Source organism: Cricetulus griseus, chromosome 2 (assembly GCF_003668045.3).
Source record: "Cricetulus griseus strain 17A/GY chromosome 2, alternate assembly CriGri-PICRH-1.0, whole genome shotgun sequence".
Lineage (NCBI taxonomy): Eukaryota > Metazoa > Chordata > Mammalia > Rodentia > Cricetidae > Cricetulus > Cricetulus griseus.
The window spans coordinates 380529002-380543322 of NC_048595.1; the positions used below are offsets into that span (position 1 = coordinate 380529002).

Consider the following 14321-nt stretch of genomic DNA (forward strand, 5'->3'; position numbering starts at 1 on the left):
GCCTCTGCAGGCCTGCAGAAGACTGGCAGGGCTGGCTCTCCAGGATGTTGTGGCTTGCCCACCACTCTCCCAGACCTCTGGTCATTTGCCACCTGGTTTTCTTCACGAGCACCTGGAAGGCTTGGTTCTCCGGAAACAGGGCTGTGTGAGTGGGCTTCTCTGACCTTTAACTGTGGGGCAGCTGAGCACCACTGAGCGCTGATCTCCACAGCTTGCACTACCCTTACGCCTCCACCTTGCTTCACCTGGTGCCTGCGGCTATGGCTGCTTTCCAGGAAGGTTCTTACTCAATTCTGCAAATGTCACAGGTCTCCTCTGCAAAGACTTTGGGAATTAGCCTGAGAGAAGGGATGAAGGGAGACTCTTGGGTACCAGCAGTCCACACTGCTAATTGCATCAGATTCATGGTGTCTTGCCTTTGAACTTTGCCCAAGAGAGGGTAGGGGTGTCAGGAGAGGGACAGAAGCCTGATAGCCTTGTGTGCATACAAGTACAAGCCGATTGCATGTGCTAGGTCACAGTGGTGAATGTCATTTGCTGAGAGACCAGGCGGTCCCCAAGGACAGCCCCTGATTTTCTCAAGGCCAACATCGCCACTAGCCATTGCCATCCAGGAAGAGCTGTGGTTGCCACTAAAAGCAGATGTCCTTTCCTCCTAACACTCTTCTTGGCTGGCCTCTCTGAGTTTCAGCTTAATACCTCCAGCCAGGGATGGGAAGTTTCTGTGAGTGGGTGACTTTGTGGTATTCAAGACCTATTTCCTTATCCTTTATGATCCAAGCATCTCTCTGAAGCCCTCCCCTGAAGTCTAGGCACAGTGAAGCCAACCTTCCTCACACTTAGGCAGGCGGGCCCCTGTGCCAGCATGGACCAGTTCTAACCAGTTTGTAGCCTATGTGTACCCTCTCATCTCCTCACAGGGGCATCCACTGGGGCAGTAGGGTGAGGTGGAAGGCAGCCCCACACCTGGGGAGTGAGAAGATGCGCTTCTCCCCGCAGGGTGAAGGTGAAGATCAAATACACTTTCCACTTAAAAGCCATAAGGCCCAGGTGTGGACCTGGGGGTGCTCACCACATGTTTGATTTCCTGGGGTTAAACCAGAGGGGGAATCCTGCCGCCCACCCCAGCGGAGAGCCTGCCAACCTTTCATGTGGGACGACCCTCTAGAGAGGGGCAGAAAGGATACCCGTCTCCCAGGTGTGGGTAATTACAGCTCAGTGATACTGGGGTGTGAGGGAGGGGGTGGGTGATGCCAGCTGGGGCTGGGTGGGCACTGGGCCTCTCTGGTGGTGGAGGTGTGGTTCAGGCATTAGGGACTGTGTAGTTGGGAACCAAACCTAATAGTTTGTGATTCCTCCTTTCCCTTTGTTGGGACTTGAAATTTAACTAAGGAGGCCTTAGGGACCTGCTGGCCCCATCTGCTCATTAGGTAGACCGAGGCTGAGATGGGGAGTTGGGTTCTGGCACAGTGGTCACCCATTCTTGCACCCCCCGCTGCAAGTCATTCTCTTCCTTGCCAGGCTTTTAGTCCTCCTTGCATTACCCCAGCCAATGACTGATGCAGACTTCAGGCTCTGAGTCCCCAGTGAATCAGAAGGCCTCTGTTCTGATTCTGTCAGTCCCTGAGCCCACAGCATCTCATTACAATGATCACCAGAGACCAGACCCTCTCTGTGCCCTCCATGTCTCACATCCCTGCCTTTCCAGTTCCTGGACATTACTTCCTCAATGGGGAGCCTAAGCCCAAGCTACATAGGCCTAGTGGCAGTGGTGGCTGGGATCTGCCTGGTTGGACTAAACTAAACACACAGCTCCCTGGGCACAGGGTCTTACCTAATGTCCTTTAACTGCCTCTGCCAAACCAACTCCAGGGGCCTGTGCAGCCACACACATGGCTAAACACTACTCCTAATTGTCTGTGTCTACCCTCTCCAGGGAGCTCTCTACTCCAGGAATGCTTTTCTATCCAGCTCATTGAGTCTGAGCCTCTCCCCCACCTCCCCTGGGACATGGTCAAACTGCTTCTTTATAGCTCCCAACTGTAGTCTCTATTTTTACTGTGGCCATGATGTCACACTGTCCTATGGTGTCACAGTCAAACAGTACCTCCTCTAGGCCACTGCCTTGCTCTGAGTAGAATAGGTAAATACCGAGCAATTCGGTGGCTGATCTGGCCTCCATGGGCCCTCACCTCTGCCTTCTCCACCTCAGCCATATAATTATGGGTCAGGGATGCCACAAAATGTAACATGTATAGAGCCCATCAAGGTCCCTTGTGGGACACAGGCTGGCATGGTGAGACTGAACATCCTGTCTCTAGAAATTTCCAATCAGAAGCCCTGGGCACTGCCAAAGGCATCATTGACAATGGACACCCCTGTCCCCCAAGACTGGAGGCCACCTAGATCTGACATTTGACCACTACTGTCTCAGAGGAATTTGAAAAACATTTCTCTTTATAGTGGGTGGTAGATGAGGTTTGGACTCTGTAGCAGTCTATTCCAGGGGTTGGGCTCTTCCTGTTTCTCATTCCGGTGGCCTTCTCTGGTCCCCATCCCAGTCCCTGAGCTGGGGCTGGTGTACAGGTTGGCCCAGGAAGGCCCGGGTCTGTCCACTAGAACTATCGTGCTAGAGCTTAAGGGAAAGAGGGCTTCTTTCAGCGACAAGTTCACTTGTGATCCCATGAGTTCATCTCTTTCTGTGTCCTGGCTCCAGCTGAGAACTGCTGGGCTCTTCCTAATGCCCCACCTCTCCTGCAAGAGAACCACCCTCAGAGGCATAGCCCTATTCACTCAAGAAGGCATCTTCTCATCCACTACCCTCAAAAGAGCTCACAGCAGTCCAAAACACAAACAAACAAAAACCAAAAACCAAAAACCAAAAAACAACAAAAAAACCCCAAAAAAACCCTGTCGCTTTTGCAGAGAGAACTGAGGCTCAGAGGAGTTTGTTCAGGTGGGAATGGCTGCATCACGTGTGACTCAGTGAGAAATAATGAGAGGCCTGTGTTCAAAAAATGATTCAGAGCCAGGCACTGGCAGTGCATGCCTTTAATCTGAGCACTCAGGAGGCAGACAGGTAGATCTCTGAGTTCCAGGCCAGCCTGGTCTACTGAGTTCCAAGACAGCCTCCGAAGCTACAGAGGAACCCTGTCTCAAAAAACAAAACAAAACAAAAAACAAAACAAATCAGAATTTCCAGATAGAGACTTCAGGGCACCAAACCAGTTATGGGCCCATCTCAGGCCAGCCCCAGTGACTGTACAGCCAAAGAGAAGCAGTCTATATGTCCAGGTCATATAGCTACCAAAGGAGATGGCATGCTCGCACAGCCATAAGATACCAGGCTAAGTAAACAGGACTAGTCTAGAAGTGGTGCTTTGAAGATGGGTTCCCAGGGTGGCTCAGTGAGGAAGCAGGAGGATGGCCTGAGGCAGGTGGAGGTCTGTACCCATGGTGGCATGGCTCTGACAGAGTGAGGCAAGAGCAGAAGACCTGCTGTCTGGAAACAGCTCCTGTGTAGGCTCCGCATTGATCAGCAAGTTCCCTGAAGGACAGTCTTACTCAAGTGTGGACCATACTTGAGCTTTGCAGTCAGACAGGTTCTGTGTGCACATGGACTGTGTAAGCGTGGGAAGCCCCTTTGCACATAGAGACTGCATCCATGTGGTTTTTGAATGGCCCAGACATAAGGATAGAGGTACCGGTGTTTTATAGGATGCTCTATAATTGTGACCACTTCACTCTTGGTGCAGAGTTTCAGCCCCTTGGCACATGGAGTCTGGCATCCATTGTCCATGGCTGAATCATTTAATAATCCTTTCCTGAGGGACTGGAGAAATGGCTCAGAGGTTGAGAGCACTGACTGTTCTTCCAGAGGACCTGGGCTCAATTCCCAGCACCCGCACCACAGCTCACAACTGTCTATAACAGGCTGGTTCCAGGGGATCGGACACCCTCACACAGACACACACATAAACGAAATGCCAATGCACATAAAATATAAATAAATAAGTATATAATAAAACTAACCCTTCTCTGAGTGGCTCTGGGCTGGGCAGACATGCTTGGGACCCCCAACCCTGGTCTCACAGACACCCCAGTCTAGCGAACAGTGTAGAAGCCAATAAGATAGTGTTTTTGCAATGAGGGAGGAGCCACAGAGATAAACTGACCTACCCAGGAGTCAGCTGCTCTCTAGGGGAGATGGCACAGGGTAGAGAAGCCTTGCTTTTCCCACTGGCTTCTGCTGGGTAGCCCCGAGGTAACATTATGTTTGGTTGTCCCCTCATCCACCACACGGCTTCAGGAAGAGTCATGCCTGGGGATATCCCTTTTGCCCAGTGATCAGCACAGGCCCAGCATGGTGGGGGCTGACTCCTGTTTAATGATAGGATTAACACACAGGGACTTGGGAGGTCCCTGAGGAGTAGCATGGGGCATGGGAAATGAATCCTACCCTGTGTCAGTACTGGCAAAGAGAAGCAGGGCTGGAGCTGGGGTAAGGAGAGTGACCCCAGAGTTTGAGCCCAAACATGAGGCAGCATGGTAGAGCTCTGTGACAGCTTGACAGAAGAGCTAGATTCAGCCCATTGGCTGGTATGTCAGAGATTGCTCCTGTAAGCTGGGGAATTTTAGGCAAAGGACTGACTCCTTTCTCTAGAGTGTTGCTTCCCATTTGTATGTGTTTGGCCTCACTGAGGGCTTCAGGATCTTCTTCCAAGAGGCTCTGATTGGGAGTGGGGGATCATGGGGGTACAGGGTGGGATTCTTTCTGTGGGCCCAGTACCCAGAATCTGCCCTTTCCCTTGAAGACATGACCCTGATAGGGAGCTGCCTCAAGCCCTGGTTGCATCTGTATAACCCTCAGTCAGGATGGGTCTATCTGCCTTCCAGCTTCTAGAACTGACTGAAGCAGCTGTGAAGGGGCCAGCCACTGGCCCTCTCCATTTACCTACGGACTGACCTCTGACTCTCTCTCCTCAGCTCACTGCTGACACTCTCCAAGCTCCCATCACTCTGGGATAAAAGCTGCTCTCCCTGGCATGGATATTACACGTGGTCTCTTTTTTTCTGTCTCCACTGGGGACATCTCAAGTTCAGTTGTCATTGGTATCAAGTGGGCAGATTTATATATGTCACTGTATTGGGCATAGTGAGCAAGGTCTCTTATGCTGTCCTGTCACTCAGCAGGGAGCAGTAAAGTGCATGCATAGGCCAGGCCATGGGCCTGTCAGTGCAATGAGAGGTGAATTTGGGAAGGCTAGGATTAGGTTCCCAGGGGAAGCAGGAGAGAAGGCTGCCCATGTTTAGTGCGGGTACTGCTTAGGACCAAGGCCAGCAGGCCCCTGCATTCATAATGCTCAAATGGTCCAGCAGGTCTCAAGGCAGTCTTGGTGCTCCATGGACTCTCTTCCTAACACAGCCTGGTGGTGGCGATGCCCACGAGGCCCTTGCTGATGGTAGTGGTGTGGCTGTGCATATCCCATCCTTTAGACCTCAGGGAGGCAAACTCCCATTGGAGGGACTGTCTTCTGGAGCACTAAGGGCCCTCAACTCTAGGGATTGTGGGAGTGTAGGGGAAGAGCTGCCTGCACTTAGAGGGCTTAGGATTTTTACATGGCTGTTGGGGAAGCAGAATCCACCTTGGAGATAGGGGCCCTATAGGTCTGTAGAAATACCTGGAAGGAGACAGAGACAGAACAACTCAGGAGAGAGACTTCAGCCTGCAGCAAGACAGGCTTGTTGTCTATACTGAAGGACAATGGAGGCTTTCTTTTCCTTAGGTCAGGAGGCAAGAACAGGGACCTCAGGACTGGTCTCTGCCCTCCTGCTCTCTTTCCCTAGCTGTGAGGCTCACTATTCCAGGAAGACAGAGGATGCACACAGAAGCCTCTCTCTAGAGTCCCCTGCTCCCCCTGGAGGGAAGGTGCAGGGGTATGTCTGTTCTGTGCATGGCTCAGGGAAGAACCCAGCCAGGTCACACAGCTGGTGAGCATCTGGGTCTGCTCTTCGAGGTTACACAGTTGGTGAATATCGGGATCTGAGCCCATTGTCTATGTGGGGCTGTTCTCTGGCTAGGTGTGTGATACAGTGGTCTGTAATGTGCAGAGTCCTCATCAACAGCAGCTAATACACACTGAGCATATCCTTGTCTAAGCATGCACAAGCAGACAGGGCCACAGTGCCAGGCTGGAGGCACTGTGTATGCCACTAGGGATCTGTGGTTAACCAAGAGGTTCTCAACAGAGGGATAGCCCCAGTTCAGATTTCAATGGCTGCCCCAGGAAAATGACCCTGGGCTAGAACAGGCAGTGTGTGGTGTCTGATGCAGACCTCTATGTGAGGCAGCTTACTCTTGCTCTCCCATCCTGCGAGCCCTCGGGGTGAAGATCACCTTCCTGGAAGGGTCCAGATTTTGAATTCCTGGCTGATCTTTGGTAATTCCATGCTTCCTGGGGTTAGTTCCACCAGCCCATCAATAAGAGCTGACCAAGGCCAGGCAAGGCCTTGGGTCTCTTTTCTCATTACTGGACTTGCCTCAGATTTGATTCTCCACTGGCATTGCACAGATTTGATCAAGTAGAAACATCAAGGAGACAGACAGATCTGTTACTGAGCACCTGCTCTGGGCTACACACAGGGCCAGAAATTCCACATGGGGTTCTTTCAAGCTCCCCCAAGCTCCTCTGGGGAACACAGCCCCCACCCCATCCCAAGCGCTCAGGGATGTGAAGGGGCCCTGGCCCAGATGGAGGCCATATCTGACTGTAGTAGCTGGGCCAGAATGAACTAGAAGGAGGAGCCCCTGCTGTGCAGTTGCACTTCTGTCTAACCACGGGGTTCCACACTGTAAGAACGGCCACACATCCTTAGCAGCCACACATCCAAGCTCCATCTTGGAGACACAACCTGAAGTCTTTCCCTACTCCCACCCCTGGGACTTTGTCCACATCAGTCTCGGAACCCTGCTTGAGAAAAACTCAAGACTGTCTGCCCACTCTGGCCTGCACACTGAGTTCCAGGGGACTTGGCTAGAGATATGCACAAGGGGAACTGGGGACAGGACATGTCCTTCCCAGGTAGGTAGGCTGGGAGGAAAGAGCCTCATGGGTTGGTCTATTTCTACACTGAGGATTCTGCCTTTTTTTCCTGGCACTTTCCATTTGTGGCATGTAGATATACAGAGCCACTTGAGTATATCAGGAGTTGGAAATGGGCCATGTGGTTAATGATAGAAGGCTCTGAGATCATATTTCAGGTTTGGGTAGGGGTACACAGGTCAATTCTGAGTGGAGAAGGAGCTGAGGACAGAGGTACAGTTTGTGCCATGGAAGATGGCTGTGTCTGCAGCTAAGTACCAGTGGGATGAGAGACAGGGAGGAGGCTGGGTCTCTAGGGAGAGCACTGTGGCAGGGCAGTGAGAAGCAGGCACAGGCCCAGGACAAAAACAACAACAAACAAACAAACAAAAACAAACAAAAAACCAACCCTGAAAGGGTTGAGGCCTAGTCTGAGTCTCAAAGTGCCTGGTCCCACTATGATGGATGGAACATAGGACATGGGAGAGGGTCTGAGGCAGGGCTGTCTTCTCTCTGTGAGGCTCACTCCTCAGCTATCCCTCAGCAGGCTGCTAAACAGCAGAGGGTCCTCCAGCCAGGCTTGGTCTCCAGGCCTAGAAGTGCTGCTTATGTGGCTCTATGTGGCTCCTATGTTTCAAGGCCATTTTTTTTTTTTTTTTTTTTTTTTTTTTTTTTTTTTTTTTTTTTTACCTGGGGTCAGCCAGAGGTTTTTTTCCTCTTTCCTTTAATAAACCCTGCCAGGACCCTGCACCTCTATCCACTCTTTGTTTTGACAGCCAAATTGCCATTCACTTAACTCCTATTGGCCCCAGATGTATGTATGACCAAATCGAAGGAGGGACTCAGGCCTTTGCCAGGGACCCAGATGACTAGGCACATGTGGGATCAGTCCAGTGGCTGGGTGTAGCTTGGACCCTTGATCTTTTTCAGGGGTACCCAGTTTCTGGAATTCTGTGAGCAGTTAGGCCCTGTTAGCACAGGAGGGTACAGAGCTGGACTGTGGCCCAGTGGGGGTGTGAAAGGGGACATTGGGACGGTCCAGTGAAGGCTGGAAGACAGAGGTAGCCTTGTCAGGCAGAACTACCTTAAGTGGCACTGGGTAGTGATGGTGGTGGGTGAGACCCACTGGGGCAGGTAGCCCAGGACAAGAAGAAGTTACACCCAGAGAGACAGGGGCCATCCAGGTGAGTGGGTGTGTAGGGCTGGGAAAATCAGGAGAAGGTATGCATCCCCTGGTTGGAGAGAGCTGACAGAGTGGGCAACTGGTGGGGAGAAGTGGAGTTCAGACTTGAGGCAGTATGTGGCAGTCTGTGCCCCCTACGGATTAGCCATTATCACCTCTACTTTTCCTTATCTCACAGTTCTCCAGCCCCCCTCTACCCCTTCTTCCTGGACCTTTTACAATGCAGAAAACCCTGGGGTGCTGTCCTGCCTACCATACTCTTCAACCTCCTGTGAGGCTGGTTGGGTAAGTGCAGGAGACCCACTCATGGAAACCCCAGCCTCTGCAGGAGAAGGCTGCAGCAGGAAGCTCCTCCCAGCAAGACACACCCACCTACCCTCACCTAAGCAGCTTCCTCAGGCACCAGAGGCCTTGGTTGGGAAGTAGGAGGGCAGGGACAGAGCAGGGGGAAGACAGGGCTAGGAGAGAAAGACAGGGCAGAGCCAAGCAAGAGCAATGCTGGCTCCACCTTGTCTACCTCTGACTCTTTGGTTTGTTCCCTGGCCACCCACATTAACAGCTGGCCCTGGTAAGTGCTGCCCACTGGCCAGGTACCAGGTTAGGTACCTTTTCCAAGTGGGCTCATAATATCTTCATGACAGCTGTAGTGGGGACATGCTGTGTAATTCCCAGTTCACAGAAGTCTCTGAGGGACATAAGAAATACCCTGAAAAATGTGATGTGACTCCCCCAGGGCCTCACAGGCTGGCCTTAGGGCCAACATCTTCACCTCTCTTCCTGTCCAGGTACCTCTGGGCCATGCCTATGCAATGGCTGCCAATCAAGAGAGCCATGGATGTTGGGGGCAGACCTAAATTCTGGCCATCAGTGGGAACATTTATGAAGAGGGCCTTTCAGGTAAAGAAGGACAGGTAAGGCTTTGGGGGACTCCTAATATTTTAAACCTAGGACCCCCTCAGACCAGGCAGTGTCCCATTTGCTCTGACATCTATACGCATTGAGCATACATTTGTGGACAGACTCTGAGAGGAAGCAGAGAATCGTGGGCCTCAGAGGGTCAGGTGACAGGTGCAGAGTCAGTTAGGGCAGTCTAGGGAGGAAGTTTCTCAGCTCCTCTCTCTCTTTGTCCTTATCTATCAACTATGCCAGCACCAGTTCTCAGTGAAGTCTGGGTAGAGTAGAAGGCTGGGGTCACTGCCCTGGGGGGACAGACATCCTACTCTCCTGAGGTTTCCCACAGGACCCCACTGGTGGGCTATAGGTTTTACTTGGTGCCTTTGGGAGCACAACCAGGGCCTGAACAGCTGCTGAGCCCCCGGTATGTTCTGCAATTGGTTGGACTTGGTAACTGGCAGGACCATGCCCTAGCCATGTTTACCTCCCTTTTCAGGACTTAGGTCTTCGACTCACGATGTGGAACAGAGGTCTCTGAGACTGTGGGGACCCAAGGGAGCAGCACTGTAGAGGAGGGAAAATTTGGGCAGAGGTGCTAAACACTAGGCTATCAGGAAAGGTGGGTACCGCTGTAAGGACTGAGGCGGAGACATAGCTCCCACTGTGTAGTATGTCTCACATGTGTGGGACTGGCTTTGGAGCTTCTACTATGGGCAGAGAGACTTGGGGTCCTAGCTGGATCAATGAGAGAACCCACATGGCAAGAAGACCTTGGCTGACAGGACTGTGTTAAAGGCCCTGTGCTGGGAGGCCTCCTTAGACTCTCTGATCTGAATGGACTCTAGCTCTCCCAGGTCTCTTGAAGGATCTCTCCTGACTTCTTCCAGAAGGATAAGGATGGCCTCATTGGGGCTCTCCTTCAACTAGTGGGGTAGCACCCTGCTATCCCACCAGGAATAGAGCCACCTCTGTCCTAAGAGAGCATTGTGCCCTCCCTCTACTAAATGGTTTTCACCAGGGTCAGCTGGCCTTTCCTGCCCTGCCTGGTGCTTCCAGCAGTGGGGTTCTGAGATGAAAAGCTACCAGCACCTTCGCATGAGTGATGCTGTAGGCTCGAGTGGGTCACTTCTAGGCTCTAAACTGGGACTCTTGTAGTCAAAATAACACAGCTTGGGCAAGGAGTAGGTAGGTCCCCAAGAAGAACCTGAGAGGCTGGGAGACCAACAAGTGCCTGGGGCTTTAAATCTCTCTGTGTGTTGTGTCCACTAGAGTTTTGGTTTGTCCCTGGCTCTGTCTCACTACTATGAGATTGATAATGGACTTGTAGGACTCTAAGGGAAGTGGCCTCTATGGTCAGGGCACAGAATATCTCTTGGAGAGTTCCTGGTTCTAACAGCTAGAGTCAGGGGTGTGGTCTGAATCCTGCACCTCCATTGTGGAGCTCATGATAAGACATTGCCAGAGGGATTTATGGCTCTGGTCACCCACAGGGAAAGGAGGTTCTCTCAGCCTGAGAATCAGCCTGCTCTAGATGTGTAGAGAGCACAGAAAGCCAGAGGGAGGCAAGATAGGAAGTGGGTGGGGGAAACCCACATCCTCACCATTGCCTCCTGAGGGGTGTACCCCCTGCCTCCAGCTTTCTCACTCTCCAAATAAACCCCCTCTGCAATGGCTTCAGGGCTGGAAGAAAGCTGCGGGGTCATCTTGTAGTTATGTGACAATAGGACGGGTGCTCTTCAACTCATGATGTGGGACAGAGGTCTCTGCACTGTGGGGACCCTCAGGATGTGGGACAGAGGTCTCTGGGACTGTGAGGACCCACTGTAGAGGAGGGAAAATTTGGGCAGAGGTGCTGAATTGACTCTCGTCAATTCTGAATACTCAGTGTCTTGGCCCTGTCTCCTCTCAACATCACATCCTCACCTTGGTCCTCTGGTTCAGAGCTGGTCACTACTGGGGTCAGAGGCACAGTCTAAGCAGCCAGGTGGCCCAGGGTATGGCCTGTCATAGAATTTCCTGTCCCTTATCTTCCTGTCCTGCTGCCAGATGCTGCCTCTTGGCCTGTCCTACCTCTCTCCCATCTTGGGACCTCAGAGGACCAAGCCACCTCTAGACTTAGAGTCTCCCAGGACAGTATGCTGACACTCCCTCTCAGAGGTCAACACTTGACTCAGTTCTACCACCCCTTCCTGTCTATCTGGCTTTCCACACATGGCCTGGCTCTGGATGTGATGCCCAAGTGTGCTCTGACAAGCATGAGACAAAGTGGGGATGGTCACCCCTGCTATTCTCCAGACTGTGCACCTACTAATGTCACCTGGGAGCTGTCCTGCCTGGTGTGGGGGGGAGGGGCTACCAGCTAGGGGCTGCAGTCCTAGAGCATCCTTACTCTTTCCACAGGGGGCTATTTCAGACAGAAGTGCTGAGAATTCATGTGCTATCCAGCTGGGGCCTCCACATGAGCATTACAATATGAGATAACCTCTGACCTCCAGGATTCACGTGGCCATGATCCCTAATGGTGTTCAGGCATATAGGGTAATGAGGGAGTCTCAGTTTCTTCCTCTGAGAAATAGGGACTCTTTTACTCAATTGTACAGTTGCCAGACAGTGCTACTGGGCAGGTTGTGACAGCCCTGGTGGCTGTACTTATGCTCAGGAGGTGCTGTCAGCTGGCACAGCCTACATGCCAGCTGCCTAGAACCAGGGGGCCCACTGATGGACAGGAAAAGGAAAGAATGCAGAGGTGGAACCCTGTATCTTGTCTATACTCTGTGGGTCAAGAGCGGTCACACTCTCTTTCCCTTCCCTTTCTTTCTTGGGCTGGTCTAGCAACAGCCCTGCCAGCAGGCCTCCCCTGACACTCCAAGAGCAAGATCAGAGGACCATGCTACACAGAACCTCCTCCCACCAGTGGCCACTGAGTCTCTGTGGCATGCTAACCCTGGAAACCTAATGAGCATGTTGGTTTCTAAGTGAGTAGAGGAGGATTATGCACTCAGACCTCTAGACATGGGTGCTGGGTTCTTTACTACAATACACAAACAAAGGAATAATTGTGTTTGATGGAGGGTAAAAAAAAATTAAAAAGGAAAATGAGTTCCCATCTGCCGTGGAGCCTCCCCACACTCACATATAACACACGGAGAGCCCACACCACACAATTGTACATCCTTATGCTCACACACACCCACATGCTAGCACAAACACAGGCTCACACAGCAGTTCACCTCCCCACCAGCATCCATACATTCACACATCAGTACCCAGGCTCTCATAGTCCCCAAAGCTGGCATGTACACACAAGACCACACACCAGCACCCCCAGGCCAGCATTCATTCACACTCACCCACACACCCAAAAGGGCAAGGAGAACAAAGGAAGTGGAAGAAAAGTGTTACCCATGAGGAGCCGCCGTTTCACCCGCTTGTCCACATCAGCTACTGACGTGGCATTGAACTGAGAGCGCTCAATTGCAGCCTCATCCTTCTCTAGAACACAAGTAAGGGACAAACACGGAGCCGGTGGTTAATGAGAGCCCACTTCCCGCGGCCCAAGACAGCCAGCCTCTTGGCGTGGCGCACACAAAGCCAACACAGCATGCCGGGCCAGCACGGTGCCCTCGCCAAGGGCTAATCCCAGGGACTTTCAGGCGGGTGTGCTCAGGGTAAAGCAAGGAGGAAGCAAGGGTGGGAAGAATGGCATGCAGACAAGGAAGGTGGCCACAACAAGACCTGGACACAGTGGGGGTACAGGGTCCATGTGCAGCCAAGCAGGGTAGGTGGCTGAGGTCAGCAGGAAGCCTGTGTGGAGGACACAGAAAGCAGACAGCATGCCACAGGCTCACACAGAGAGAAGCGATTACAGGTCCCCATGGCTCAAGCAGGTACAGAACAAAGCACAAGACAAGGGAGTAGGTTTGCGAGGTCTGGTGATGGATATACCTGGGACAGCAGATGCCCTGTTACAAGGATGCTGCCACTCATGCAAAATTAACAACAAAACTCACAGATAAACATACACATACACACACAGAGAACACTGGATCCCATTGGACAGACAGAAAATCCAGGGGATCTGGGCAGCACTGGTTGCCTGCTTGTCTAGAGGACCAGAGCTAAGCATTCAAGGACTCAACAAGGGACTGCAGAGAAGGGTCAGTCATTTTAGGAGCGTACAGGAGGGAAATGGATCGGGCCAGCTGGGAAGCCTCCAGCCACTGGGCACAAAGCTGTGCCAAGATGCTTTGCTGGGACTGATGACAGAAAGCAAAGCGGTACACAAGGTTTCTTATCCTGGCCAGGAGTTGAAGCCACAGTGGCTGGAGCTGGGTAGAGTGATAATTTCTACTGAGAGGGGACTGACAGGAAGTGTGGGTTTGGGGAAAGAGATCCAAGCAGGGACTGTTACATGCAGCAGACATTAAAAAATAAAAATAAGATGAGAAAGGGTGAGTGAGAAGAACACAGACAAGAAGGGTTAGACCCAGGCTAGGGTTCATGTGCCCGGCAGTTGTCTGTGCTGGTCCAGTGGCTTCAGGACAGGCTCCTCTGGACATGGGAGACTTAAACAGATAAGACAGAGAGGTGGCCAGAGTGGCTTGAGGGAGCTCTGGGCAGGACAGTGAAGGGAAAGAGGTCAGAGGACAGAAAGTTCTAGATGGGATCAGGCTGCAATAGAGACACTGGTCTGAGACCTGGTTTGGCTTTTAATTTTTTTTTTTTTTTGTGATTGGTTGGTTTGGTTTTGGCTTTTGGCTCTGAAAAATGATTAATGAATGTCAGTTATCAGACAAGACAGGCAATCAGGGACCATCACAAGAGAAGCAGCAGGAATGAGGTAAAATGAAATAAAAAATGGCTGTCTGAGAAAAGAGACCACACAGAGGAGGGGAGAGCCATCACAGGCAGCAGGACAGCCCCGACTACAGAGGGGATGGCCTGGGATCCCTGAGCGGCCTAGCACCCAGCTTTCCAAGACACCAAGGAGCAGCGACAGGGGACGGGAAAAGACAGCAGCTTTGGGACACATGTGCGTACATGGGTTCACCAAACACCTTTCTGTCACTCAGAAGCCCCTCAAGCATCACCCCTCAAGCTGATCATAAGAAATGGAGTCTTTTCAAATAAATAGCAAGTGTGATCCCACCAACTCATGTTGG

General features: G+C 52.0%; 1 protein-coding gene across 3 annotated transcripts in view; it reads right to left on the minus strand.

Moving 5' to 3' along the window:
• Positions 1–14321, minus strand: part of Scube1 (signal peptide, CUB domain and EGF like domain containing 1) — a 119302-nt gene that overhangs the window by 32664 nt on the left and 72317 nt on the right. Inside the window, exon 7 of one of the 3 annotated variants that reach the window (XM_027396131.2) lies at positions 12562–12651. The exons of the other annotated variants lie outside the window; for them this stretch is intronic. Within the exon in view, the coding sequence (XP_027251932.1) occupies positions 12562–12651 (90 nt within the window). The remainder of the gene's footprint in view (positions 1–12561; positions 12652–14321) is intronic. 3 annotated transcript variants of the gene reach the window in all.